Genomic DNA, 14287 nt, shown 5'->3' on the forward strand with positions numbered 1-14287 from the left:
TTCAGTAGTTTCCCAAACTTTTGAAAGCCTTATATCTGTCCAGAACTCTTTGTGTAGTGTAGCCGCCACTTTACCACTTACTAACAGACTGGTAATTGTAATTCTCCTCTCCCTGTGGCATCAAAATTACACCCTCTCTATACGTCCTGTCACTTCTTTCTTCTTACAGTTTTATGTGCTCATTCACTCCGGTGTGTCTGTGATCTGGACCACAATGAAGAGTGCATGTCTCGCTGCAGACCGTGAGCTTTTTGTCTCAGTCTATTGATCAGCACATGAAAAAAGAAAAATCTCAGCCCCCCTCTTGTTGGTGACCCCCTTCTTGTACAAGCGTGCATGTGTGTGATCTCTGAAGCTGCGCCCCGACAGTGGTCGGTTCAGCTGCCCCTGCTGAGTGTGCAGCAGACACACACACAAAAGGTGTCGCCTGTCTGACGGGCTTCATCAACCCTGGGCTGGAAATTTGATTGTAAAGGAGCGTAAAATATGGAGTTGATGAAATGTGTGGGCGAAGATAAAAGCAGGAGAAGAAGGAGTAGAAAAAAAAAGGGGGGGAACTTGATGTGGAACTCCCAGCTCCTTGTAATTTGCTGCTGGGGAGTGGAGGGAGGAGTCTGGGGGAGGGGAAAACCCAGCAGGGAAGGAGCATTAGAGAGCAGAGGCCATTCACTCTGACACACATGCAAACACACACATGCACACTGCCAGACGCACACACTCACACACACACACACAAGAGGAATAGATCATCAGCAAACTCTTAACACTTCAACAATCTTTGGGATGATGGGAAGAATTTAAAAGTCTATTTCCCTGGGAATACCTTATGGAATACTCCAGATATGTGACCAACCCTGGATTTCTGAGCTAGGAGAAGCCACTTTTTCCCTGCAGCAACTGGTGGACACTGAACCCAGGATGCCAACCGGTATGTTTTTATCTATATTAATAACATTCAAGGGAAGTCTTTAAAGTCTTGTGGTGGGCTGGGTTTTGATTGCAGCTGTCAAAAGTTTGGCACATCAATAAAAACCTGGCCAAGATTTTTTTGACTTTCAAATCTTGGATTCTCTCAGCTGGCTCGAGACTCTCTGGCTGTTTTCATGTGTGTTTGTGATCGTTTCTCCTCAGCTGACAGCAGATTGTGAAGTGTCGTCTCTCGAGCTCAGCCGTTGTGTGAACAGCCTCCTCTGCTTGTTGTCTCACTGCTGGCGTTGAATGGAGTTTGTTTGCTTTCTCGCACACACACACCGCAGGTTCAATTCCAAACGATGACGGGACCATGTCTTCAGAGGGCAAAAGCACATTAGCGACTTCAAGATGTGCTTTAACAATAACAGATCTTGCTTTTTGATTTTAATGGTTTCATTGTTGGAGAATTTGTGTCACAAACAACAAAAGGTTCATTTGAAAAGCTGCTCTAGAGGACCATCAAAAACACTTGTTGAATTCCAAACCTTCAGCAGCAACAATGCCAATCTAGAAAAGCACCGAGACGGTGCATACGTCCACCAAGGTGCTCTCATTTCAGACAAAAAGAATCATTCAATTAATCTATCAAACAATCTCTTGTTGACTCATGGTAGTACATTTTCTACAGCTGGTGTGTAGAACAAACAACGACAACACACTGACAAGGGTTTTCAGTTGTTTTTGCAAGCTCTTAAAAGTGTGGGCTTGTGAGCAGCAGCAGCAGTTAGAGGCCATACAAAACCTTCCCACATCTACAAACACAAAACACATTGTATGTAATTTCATTAAATAACTATCACTTACTTAAGTTATAATCTTTTATCTCTAACTTAGTGGGCAGTTGGAAAACAAAATAATACTAATAAATATACATAATATTTGGCATCTTGGGTTTATTTGCAGTATTTCATTTGTAAATTGTAGCATCAGTACAACCAACTTTTGTTGCTGACAGAGTTTGCATTTGATAGACAAAAATATGGTTCAACTTTCTAGAGTGGATTCACCTCATAAATAAGTCATTTTTGTTTTAGAAATATGGATTTTTATGTTCTGAAAACGTTTTTAAAGAGCGTGTTTTTGCATTTCCTACTTGACCCACATTAGGGATCAAGGGAGTTTGGAGAGCCAAGTTAAAAAAAAGGATTTCAACCTATTTTCCCACTTAGAAGTGACAACCAGCAAATTGGTAATCGATAGTTGGTAAAAAACTATGGTTTTATGGTTTATTTTATACTTTGCGCAGTAATATTCTTAAAGTTCTTTGGTTTGAGACCTCCTTTATTCGTCATGCTTATTTTATAAGTATTTATTTTACCTCAATTTCTTCAATATATTACATTATTAAAAGTCAATACTTGTTTTGTCCAGAATCTTTCCAAATCAAATCATGAAAACGACACAAAATATACTCATCTTTTTTTTGCTCATCCTGTTCGGTATCATTTATAATATCAATATCACAACCAATTACGCTATTTTCTCATTGACACTTACGTTTTAGGGAATTACATTATATTAGGACTATTTTTCTTTGTGTTTTTGAGTTTGCCTCTCACAACATGCACGTATATATTTTGACCTCTTATGTAGTCTCTTTGCTTTTCCATCTTTTTGAGCCTTACTTGTGCCTGAGACCCCAGAAGTCAAGTTGTCCAATGTTTCTGTGTTTCTGTCTACATGTCCTGGTCTTGGCATGTAGCTGTGACATGGCTGGATATTGGTGTCATACTTTGGTAGTGCTGTGGATGGCCAAGTGTTGAAATGTCATCTTGCTGCCTGTGACCCAAATTAGAGTGTGTAGGTTAGCAGCTGGGGTGGCAACAAATGGGGACAGAGGAAAAGGGAAGGGGGTGGAATAATTACGGTTTAGAGCAAGTTCTTTGCTTAAGAAGGTGCCAAGACAATGGGCCTGCCTCTCCCACCCTGCCACCGCAGTCCAGCAGGGACATCTGCCCCCCATCTTGAGCCCTAATGTGATAGGATTGTGGCCCCACAGAGGCAGGAAGAAGAGAGGGGCCGGTCTCCGGAGCAATTTATCACCGATACAAAGCAAATCAATAGGTCTCCAATCTCATGGGTCAGTGTCCATGGAAGCCGCTGAAGGTGGACTTCCAGCGGAGAGGAGTTTCTCTCTGGGCCGAAATCCAATCGGGTCGGAGAAAGAAGGTAGTGTGATATGCTCAGAGGGTGGGGGGGGGGGGGTCGTCAGGGTGTCCCCCAGGGTTGTGTCTGAAAATAGGGGGTTTAAGATCACGCATGGAAGTCTTTCCCACAGGGACTAACCAGCGCTGCTGTCAAGTGAAGGACCGCTGCACATTCCTGCACAACGTCAGCGGCACACCGGGAATTCTCAGCAGGAAAATCTCATAAACACGATTCCACTACAAGAGGGCGTTAATCTGTTTAATGATGAGCGCGGCTTTTTCGACAAATAAATGAGTCTGTCGCGAGAAAGACATTTGTTGCTAATTAGTCGAAGCAGCTGAGCTTGTTTGTGTGTTTTTTTTTTTAGTCGTTCAGAAGCAATAAAAGCCACAGGAGTCTTGTCAGGAAACCTCAGATCCTGAAAACAGGACGGAATTCCTCCATTTGTCTTAAGGAAGTGGGTTTTAAGTTGGTATTTTTCTGTCAATTTCATTATTTTTCACTCTTAAACATTATTTTTAAAATAGAGCACTTGCTACTTCAGTTCATTAGTTATGCTTGTGCTTTACTCTTGCTAGCATTTTAGCTAAATAATATATTATTTTAGGGATTATAAACGTATATCTTTTCATTTTTTAATATTCAAAGTTATATCATATAACTTATATACATATACATATATATAGTCAGCCTGGTCTTTTCTTTGAGCCTTTGATTCGCTGACTAGGGAATGTCCCTGGATTACAAACTCTGTTTTTGCTTCGTCAGCATTTTCACTGCATCAATGATACACTATAATTTAGCTACTTCCTTGTTCCCGTAGCGACTGAAATACTCACAGCTTCTAGCCAGCAAACTTAATTTTGAGCTGTTTTTAAATAAAAACAACAACATTTTTTTGCTGGCCAGTCTAATCCTATTATAATTATATTATTATTATAATTCTATTAAGCAGCAGTCTCATCATTTAAAAAAAAAAAAAAATTCTCCGTTCTCTCATTTTCATTGTTCTTATGAGGCCTTTGGTTTGTTGATCCGAATCCGCCCTCTCAGTCCTCAATCCAACCTCCGGGCCTTTCCCTTCTTCACGGCCTGGCTGTGAAATCCTGAGTGACACTTTAAGGTCTTTAGCGTCAGAAGAGATCTAGCGTGCATCTCTATCAGACTCAGACCCGGGCCGGGATGAGAAACACTTGAAAACTCAAAATGGGATCGTGGAATTCCAATGTGTGGAGAATTTAAAGAATTGTATTTGGGAGAAATTAAAAAATGAAGCAGGCATCTATCAACTTTCGTCCTCCCACTTTCATTCTTGGTCGTTTGCTCCTCCTCGATTTTTAACTGTTATGCCTCCTGTGAATTTGGAGTCCAAAGTTGAGAGACCTGTAAACATGGTTCTCGCTGCAGAGCCACTGCTCGCGCTGCAGCAGACCAAACAAGATCACACGCTGTAGCAGGTTGATTACAGGCCTGGTGAAATGTTCGTGTGTGTGGTCCCGTCCACTCTGCTTTGACTCACCCCACAAACCCAGGAGGAGTTTTTGTGGGGGGCACCTTCGCCTCATTCAAGACAAAACACTCTTACAGTTTCTGTTTAATAGAAATAATTGTATGCATATTGAACACGTGACACTAGTCTTTTCCTTTGCCTTGTAATCAATATAGATTTTACTTTTTTTTTAATTTATCAGTATTATTTTCTGCCAAAATTCTGTGGATTATTTTCATACTGTATTAAGGATAAATAGTTGTATTTAAAAATAATAAATAATTATATATATATATATATCCCTTTGTACTTTTTACATTTTCAATATATTTATGGATTTATTTAATTAAATTGCATAAACATTTTCAGTAATATACACTTTAAGAATGGATTTAAAACCTGAAATGTGCATAAATGTTACAATAACAGAGTTTTTAAATGCATTACTCTATAGTTTGTTAATAACCTTTTCAAATGAAACAAAGTTTTTGTTTTTTTACATTTACAAAACATTTTCCTGTTTATTGTAGTTAAAAAAAGACTCTACAGAGTCAATGGAAGTGAGTTCTCATGTGCCCTGTGGTAAACTAGGTGTCTTTCCAGGGTGTCCCCAACGCTGGGAAAAAGTTGAGTAGTTCATCCCATGTTTAGGAAAACATTGTCTTCATCTTCAAGTTTCAACAAGAATTCATAATAATTATTGGACATTTTAGCCTTTAATTTGTTATACTTAACTTCCAACTGTTTTCTCTAAAAACTTGGTGAGTTCAAACGTGAAATATATACGTGCAGTACTGCAGATAGAAGACCGCCAGTGTGTATTTATTTATAAAGTATTCGGTGGAACGTCCAGTAGAGCTGGTCTGCACCGACGGGTCAGTCTTGCCAATTATGGGAAAGTAAATTAAAGGGTGCGAAATAGAGTGTCAGATGTTTTTAAAGTCAACGATCTTATCTTACTTTAGCGTATTTAATGTCCAATTCATTATGACTCGTTTATCTATTTGGTGTTTAAGTGTTTTAAGGGTCACTTTATATTCAGATGTAATGGCCCCGCGCTACTTTAAAGAGCATCTTTTCTTCACCTAATATCTCCACATGCCTGCGAGCTGTAGTTTGTGTTGCTCTTGTCGTAAACGGAGAGACGCGCTCACAGCTGTTTGCTGACCACTCCAGAAGAAGCAGCACTTCAGGTGAGCGTAAAGCTATTGAAGTGGACGTGTTAAGTGTAGCATGAGTCATTAAACGTGGCTGGACTGGTAGTCGGCTGAGTTGTGGGTCTGTGTGTCAGGTCGGAGTTGTCGGGCGCGGTCATGCAAATGTCAGCAGGAAGGATCGGGTCGGACAAATCTGTGCAAGTAGCTCGACTGAGACACGTGTCACTCGACTCCAGATGCAGATCTTGATCTTGAAATGATAAAAACAAACATTGAGTTACATATATATTTTTGTCAAAAACTTGGAATATTTCAAGTATATATATACATATTTCATTGTATAAGGAAGTTCAAAGGTTCCATATACAAATGTTGATTATTATATGAATTATATTATTAACTTAATTCCATTCAATTTTATTTAAAGCGTCTTATCATAACAAAGTTATCTCAAGACATTTTACAGTTTAAGTAAGACTATAGTGGAGAAAGGAAAAACAGATCCCAATAATCAGAAACCTCGAGCAGAACCAGACTCATCGTTGACGGCCTCCTTCTGTGGGGGGGGGGGGGGTGGTAGACAGATGGACGGAGAAGAGTGAGGGAGGATTAATAAATTACTTTATGAATTAAAAACAAAGCATACTTTTTTCTTTTAAAACAACAAAACAAAGTTTGAACATTTTAAATATTAAATTCAACCGCTCAATATCATGATGCCACTGATATACATGCATACAGAGTACTGTGTCTTGCAGTAGATACTGTAGATTAACCCAGTTTGAGAAATGATGAACTTGTGCAGACTATTTTTGAGGGGAGTTTGATTAAAATAGCGATCTCTCATGTGATAAGATGAAAATCCGTCTGAAGGCTTAAAGTGATGTCCATCTTCAGTGATCCGGAGCAGAGGCACATATTGCATCACAAATTCAATGAACCTTCATCGATACACGTCTCGTGACCTACTTTCAAACCTCGGTATTTTTGTCTAAGAAAGCCACAAACGAAAAACGGAATGGCTTCCAGTCTTCTTTATTTGTTGATGCTATGGTTCCTCTGATGTTCGACATATTAGACTTGGCCCGGGTAGAAGAGACGCTCCGACTCTTTTGTTTCTTTTCAAGTTAAATGAAAGCCAGAGGCTGGAGCTGCGATTCACTGCCTGTCTTTGGCAGACAACATTCTCACACACTTATCCTCGCGTGCGTGAATAAACATAAAACTCGCAGAAGAAAGCGTTCCAACCTGCAGGTTTTTGTCATTAATATGGTGAGCGTACTTAAGAGTCCCCCCACAAAGTTGCTGCTTTGCTCACTTGTTTTTCGTGTGTGTGTGTGTGTGTGTCTCCACACCAGAGCCAGTTCACCCAGGAAACGGTCAGGGTGGGTCCCAAACATGAAGGTGGAAAGGAGGGGCTGGGCAAACACAAGATGGGGCAATCTCGCTTCATGTTTGGGTTTCACCGCTAACAGAAACACATTTATTTCTCTGCGCTTCGTGTTCACGCGTGTGTCTGTCTGCAAACACACAAGCCGGGCTGTTAAGTAATTACCTCTATCTTCAAACTAATAAACTAACAGAAGGAATTGTGTGTTTTTTTAAAAAACTCGATAAGATTGTTAACCTGCTCGCCCTAGTGTACGATGAAATGTCACATGTGAGTCATCGCCATATTTTTGCGTGTCCGTCTCTTGTTTTGGATACAGTCAGATTTTTGTGATTCGTAATTGTTCTAAAGTGGGTCAGTTTTGAGAGGGCAAAACATTTGGACCGACACGCGCTCAGTGAATCGCTTCCAACGTTTTTCTGAAGAAAACACGATTTCACGCCCCTTTAGTTTTGGACGCTCCAATTCCCTCCAGCTCTTCTTGGCACGTCCAAGGATCGACCTTCGAATGAGATAAAGCTGCTCGCATTGTTTTTCGCAGATGGACTTAGTGGATTTGTTTTCTTATTCACACGAGTATCTCACCCATTTTGGTGTTTTAAGTTTGTGTTGTGTGGCTGACTACTTAAGTTACACCTTTTTCAGAATATCAGGGCAAAGTCAATGTCACGCTAACATTGTGCTAAATGCTAAGAGCAATATATGAACCGAGCATCGGAATAATAGGCAGCTTAATTCATGGATCGAGTCAGCAGTGACAGAGAAAACAGAGCAAACCTAAGACCAGTAGCACAAAATAACAACTACGAAAAGATAGCCTTGAGACCGATCCTGAGACAGAATTACAAGTCCAGCATGTTAATATATGGGTTTGGTCTTTCACTTCCATATGACACAAACTTGTAAACTAATTGCCTTATAATAATTAAATAAAAGTTAGCAAAGATGGTCAATAACATGTGCATACACATGAACCTGACTAACAATAAGCATAGTCCACTATTGCGGATGAAAATTAGGATTCATCGCCAACAGGCCATGTCGGTCTGCCCTAATATTCCGGTCTGGGTACTTCTTATGTGATGACGTCTTCCTGTTCTGACGAGACAAGTGAGTTTAACGGAGTGTGTCCAGGCTACATGCGACGACGACGCCAAAACATTTTGGGCTACAAATAATTCACTTGTAACTGTACAATTCAATACAAAACGTTAGTGGACTAGAACAGTGATTTTCAACCTTTTTTGAGCCAAGGTACATCTTTTTCGTTGAAAAAATCACAAGGCACACCACTTGTCAAAAATGTTAAAAAATGATACTCTGTGTAGCCTAAATTAAGATTTTAGTCAATTTCATCAAAGTGTCCTTAATATCAAATAAACGCATAGAAAAAAAAGGTACTTTTTAATCTTTTATATTGTAATTCATGTTTTTAGACCAATTACGTGAAATTGGATATTTTCCCAGGGCACACCTGACAATCGCTCACGGCACACTAGTGTGCCACGGCACAGAGGTTGAAAAACACTGGACTAGAAGGCATTACCTATTAAAGGACTGTTCTAATTTTAAAACAAAAGTTTTTGGTAGTTTCAAAAGTGGTATGGGACTCGCTTCGGCCAATCAGAGGGTCGGACATATTCTGTTAGGGTTAAAGTATGGTTTGTTGTGTATGGTACAAAGTGACGCCATCACGTAGGAAGTGCATGGACGATATAGTAGGGCAGACCAGAAGGTACTTAAATCGGATTGCTCTATTTCGTCCTGAAAAAGTGTATTACATGCAGGATTTAATGGAAGTGACTCCCTGGTCGGCCTGTACTGCAGAAGACAAGAGCATAAATTGAGCGCTGAGAGCTCAGCGATGAATCAGAATTCTTTTAAACCTGTTCTCCGTTTCATGTTTCCTGTTATTGAATGCAACTCTGTCATCCTGGACGCTTTGATGTAATAAGAGCGAGGTGCTGTTGCTGCTGGCTGGCGAGCAGCACCAGAGTCCTAAAAAGCATTGGGTGTCAGTGTTACCACAACACAAAGGTCATGGATGTAGCCGGCTTTGATGATAAAGGATGTGCCGAGCTCCCGCAGGGGTGTCTGCTCTTCTCATCAGAAGTTTTGTATTTTCTCTAGTAAAGCACAATCTTGGATCCAAAACACAGTTGGCTTCTGTGTAATCCCCTGCATGTGTGGTTTCGCTTCAGCTAGCCGGACTGCGCGGCTTTGCTAGCCAGCTATCATTTCTTAACGGATCCCGCCACAGACGCGAGGTTGTGAGCCAATTTGGATCCTAGTACACAGCTGCTTACACACACCAACCGGCTTGTCCAGCGCGGATATAGAACCTTCATTCATGGCCTCCGTGAAGTGCGTGCAAGAGGCTGAAGAGAATCTTGTTATTTAGGTTGTAGTGTGGAAAATCCAGTGACATCCGACGATGAACTTACAGATTCCAATGAAATATCCCTTCTTAGCCCACTCCCCTCTTGCTTTTCCAAGTCACCCAGCCAAGTGCTCTCTGTGTCCTGTAATCTTTGGTAAACCAAACCAGGAAGGAAAGCAGCCATTAATCAAATACCTCTTCTTCTTCTAAAGACTAAGAGTCTGTCCAAGAATCACATTCAACTATCTCCCACCAACTGTTTGGGTTGTACTTGTCGACACCGTTGTGTAACTTGTAATTTGACGCGATAGCAAGAGTTTGACTTGCAATGAGAATATTTTAAAGAAACACAAGACATTTTTCTGACTCTCTAATGTCTCTGGACCAGAGCAGAGATTGGCAGTAAAACTTTGTTTAATCAAGTAGACTTTTGCCAATAGCTCGGTAACAGAGTTTCCAAGACATTCTGACGCCATCAGGTCACAGACGTTTACTCTGCTCTACTTTTACTTGGATGTGTCCAGAAAATCTTCCAGTAGAACAGTAATACATCATGGTAGGACATTCTGAGGGCCCTTATGATCCCGAAAATGCCTGTGGGTTTTCTTAAAGGAACCTTTATGTTGATAAGGGGAGAGGTCATGTTAATGCTTAAGGTCCCATTTAATGCCTATTTAAAATGTTTTCAATATGTTAACAGATTCCAATGAAGCACAATAGTACACTTATTCTACTGTGTAGTTTATAATGTGTTCTTCGATTTTACCAGAGGCTGCTTGAGACTTTAAAAACATATTATGGTGTTTAATTATTTTAGTAAATGGCAGCCACCTTTTTTATATTCTATTAGATTTATACCCTCCTAGAAGAACAACACTTCTTTGCAATATCACACTGTTTCTGGCATCAATGATGTAAATAACAAGTGGCTTTAGAAATGGAGGATTTTGTTTCACATTGTATATTCAAGCTAAAAAAGGTAAAAAGTCTCTATACCAAATAACATCAGAGATAACTGTCTTGCTCAGTGATATTACAACGCAATTATTTTCAGGACTAGAATTGAACCAGCAACTTTTTAGCCACAAGCCAACTGCTGTACTCTCTGAGCTACACTGCATCCCGAGAGACATCAAAGACCCGAAATAACAACCAGAATAGGCACTTCAAACATCATACATCTGTACTGTATTGAGACCCTGGGTGGACTTTGAAGACACCAGACCTAAACGTTTTTCCAATAAGGTGAGGTATTAAGTCACATAGAAGGCACCACTCCCCTCGAAATATATTACATTGGACATGACTGAAAGACCTTTGTATGCACTGTGTTTCTTTTGGTTGAAACTGAAGTCTTGACGCCCTGTTGTCAAGTTGTTGATCAGTCCAGCTGCAGAATGTCGGGAATTTGGTCCCTCAACAGATAAAGACTGAGAGAGTTGCAGTATAATAAAAAAAAATAAAACCAAAAAAAGTTTATATAACATTCAGCATTGGTCTCTGTTGACTTCTAGGCAATGAATATATTGTTTTATTTCTGAACGGTTTGTCAAGTTATTGCTCAGTTGAATGACTGACATTCTTCTCTTCTTTCACAGACGACTATAACTACCTGCCCGATGCGCTTCCTCCTCTACCTGAGGTCCCGGACTCTGGATCAATCCTGAGCTCCGTCGACATCCCTTCCCGTTGCCTCCGCAACCCGGCCTTCCGCCACACGCCCACCCGTTACTGCTCGGCTCACAGTATGGACTCCACCTTGGACGGCGCCGATAGGCCCATCAGCTACACCTCCACCTCTTCCTCCGCATCCTCCAGGGACAGCCATTGCTCGCTGGGTAGCCGCTCCACCCTTCTCCCCACCTCCCATTGTCAGCCAGTGACCTCTGACCAGGACTCTGGAGCTATACGGCTGGAGCTGGTACCTGCCCGGCAGTTGGGTTGTGGGGAAGAACATGAGAGAAATGATGGAGTGGTGGATGCAGAGAGGGAATCAGGCCAGCAAGGAGGTGAGCGGATCCCGACGGACCATTCGGAGTCAGAGCTCAGCCTGGAAAGAGGAGCAGAGCGGACTGGACAAGGACAGGGACCAAGGACCTATGTGGACAGGGTGGTGCAGGAGATTTTGGACACAGAGAGAACATATGTTCAGGACCTGCGTAGCATTGTAGAGGCAAGTACCAAATCCTGAATTAAGATTCAATTTTTTTTAAATTCACCTTTTTGTCCCATTGCACAACACGTCCATCATGATATTACAAGGTGTGTCAACCACAAGGGTTGGAATCAGGAGTCATAGCAGGCTGTTGGTATTCCATCTCCTGATAAAAGAAAAGACTGCACTGACCCAGTAATGTCCTGATCGGCCTTACATGAAACTATATCTCTTGAACATCAGATAACGCACAACCGTTTGGGTCTTTGTGTTTTCATATCAACACGTGACAGCTCGAACCTTCAATACAATAAGGTCACCTGCACCCACAGGTGGGTTTGGTTCGGTTACACGACACTGGATCTGTAATTGTTCAGGAACAGTTGCATGCCCAGAATGCATGCACTCACTATAGACTTGTGTACTCCTACACAAAGGCCAATATATTTTCATAGCAGGCTCTAAAAGTAATATAACACCCCCTTTTCTTGTGTTTCTCTTTTGGAACCTTAATGGTTTCTATGTACTCTTTCAATGTAAGGTTGGTAGTCTGTTCCATATCATCTGCATTTTACAAATGCTAACTGATTAAATTCACTAGTGTCTTAAGATGTATATGGACCTGTTGCAGGGATAACTCCTGTCATGTAAATTCTTGGGCATTCACACTTTTATTGATCTGTCCCAAAATGAACCTTCCAAATGGATTTATAAAGAACTGTCTGTCTTACAAATATTAGCAACCTTTTGGCTCTATCCCAGAAACTTTCTCTATGACTTATATACAGCAAAAATTACTGAAACAAACCTGTCATGCAGAAAGATACACATCAGGATCAGGAGGATATGTTTCCCTTCTAACCAGAGTGGAACTGATTTATGTTGCACTTTCTCAGATGGATTTGTTTTTGACTTGTATATCCGCCGGTGACAAATAACCTCCAGCACGCACCATGTCTGCAACTTAAGTTTAGTCAATGCTACTGGGTTGCCATAGCTGTAATTCACTTCAGTTACATTATGACACATCAGTCCCAGCTCACATTCTGGACCTGGTTTAACTGTACACTGAAATACGAAGTATACAATTACCTTGAATGCAAATCTTGAAACATAAAAAAGACATTCCAGGGATCATCATTTATCGGTGCCTAATCCATCAATTTTCACAAGATTAGAAAAAAATGCCATTAGCTCTACCAGTACAAAGGAAAATATCTCTCTGGCATTTTGAAAATGTAAGTAGAGGAAACATATGTTGGAAGTAAACAGGAAACTTGTTAATCAGTGACACATGATAGTAGCTTGGCATCAGATTAGTCCTGTCAGCCTAGATTGATAGTTTCCCCTTCTACCATTCCCCGTTCCCTCTCCAGGATCCAGGAGTGAAGTGCAGGAGAGGAAAGTTAGAAGGGGGATTTGGCACTGAGATAACAATGTTGAAAGTAGGTTAAGAAAACACTGAGCAGGGCTGCACTTAATAACCGACCACCTCCCCAGCAAGGCGGACCACCCAGCCGATCCCCAACACATTTGCCTGCAAATTCAACAGACAATTCTTCCCTGGGTAAAGACACGTGGGATTTGCTTTTCTTCGGGTCTTTATAATACAGTTCCAGTGAGTGCTCAGGCGATGGATGGCACTGATTGTATCTCCATGAATGAGGCTTTTAACTGGATAGTTTTCCTTTTCTGAGGTGGGAATTTAGATGATGGTTCCAATAGTCGCACCCTTTCAGGTGCTACGACCTCTAATCCCCTCACTCATGCTGCTCTCCAGGAGAAAGAAGGGTGTGATGGCGTTAACGCAAATATTTACCTGGATTCCGTGGCGCTTAACAGGGGTTCTTTTTTGGGGTTTTCTTTCTCTCTGTTGCCCTAATGACAAAAAAAAAGTTGCAGTCAGTGACATCTGCACATTTTCTATGTCTGGTTGGCCTCTTTGTCAACAAAAACTGGCCTCTTCAATTACGAAAACCTTTTGAAACAAGGTGGATGGATTTGACACAAACTAAAAACAGCAGATTATTGTTTTAACCAAAGCTCATTTGACAGCTATGGATATTTTTTGGAAAATAACAACACAAATCTTGGTTTATGTAAGAATATAAAAGGATAACATAATATTGCCCACGGACGAAACGGCTGAGATTAAGTTAGAGATTCAAGTATTCAATTGAATATTTGAAGTTATATATATATATATATTGAAATATTTGAAGTTTTTATGTCTGGAACCAGAAAAGAAGCGCCGAACCTTAAACACAAAGCCTAACCCATTGTATACACTACCTTTATCAGCTGAAAGGTAGACGGATTAGATTTGTAACATAAAGAGTTTTAAAACAGAAATTGTAACTACCTTGTCATAGTAAATTGCTACCCTTGAAAGTACTGAGAAATACTGCTGAGAAAATTAGACACACATGGAGATAATCCAACCAGGTCTTTTGTTGGCAACATATTTCCATTTAATATGACATGTTTTGGGAATTTATAGTATGAGATATTCACAGTGGTTTTGGGAGGATCGACTTCTGCGGTTGTGTGCGCTGGTGTTTTGGCGAACCGGAGGAGGCTAATGGTTAACGTCAGA

General features: G+C 40.8%; 1 protein-coding gene across 2 annotated transcripts in view; it reads left to right on the plus strand.

Annotated features, from left to right (window-relative positions):
* The window catches only part of LOC148067397 (pleckstrin homology domain-containing family G member 1), a 45596-nt gene that overhangs the window by 11641 nt on the left and 19668 nt on the right, over positions 1 to 14287 (plus strand). Inside the window, exons 1-2 of one of the 2 annotated variants that reach the window (XM_087805559.1) lie at positions 692 to 928; positions 11135 to 11709. In XM_087805559.1, coding sequence (XP_087661685.1) covers positions 919 to 928; positions 11135 to 11709 — 585 coding nt within the window. In that variant the 5' untranslated portion in view covers positions 692 to 918. Of the gene's footprint in view, positions 1 to 691; positions 929 to 11134; positions 11710 to 14287 lie in introns of those variants that run through there. The other variant, XM_087805560.1, reaches the window with a different exon arrangement.

This window comes from Callionymus lyra, chromosome 13, assembly GCF_982586985.1.
Source record: "Callionymus lyra chromosome 13, fCalLyr1.hap1.1, whole genome shotgun sequence".
Lineage (NCBI taxonomy): Eukaryota > Metazoa > Chordata > Actinopteri > Syngnathiformes > Callionymidae > Callionymus > Callionymus lyra.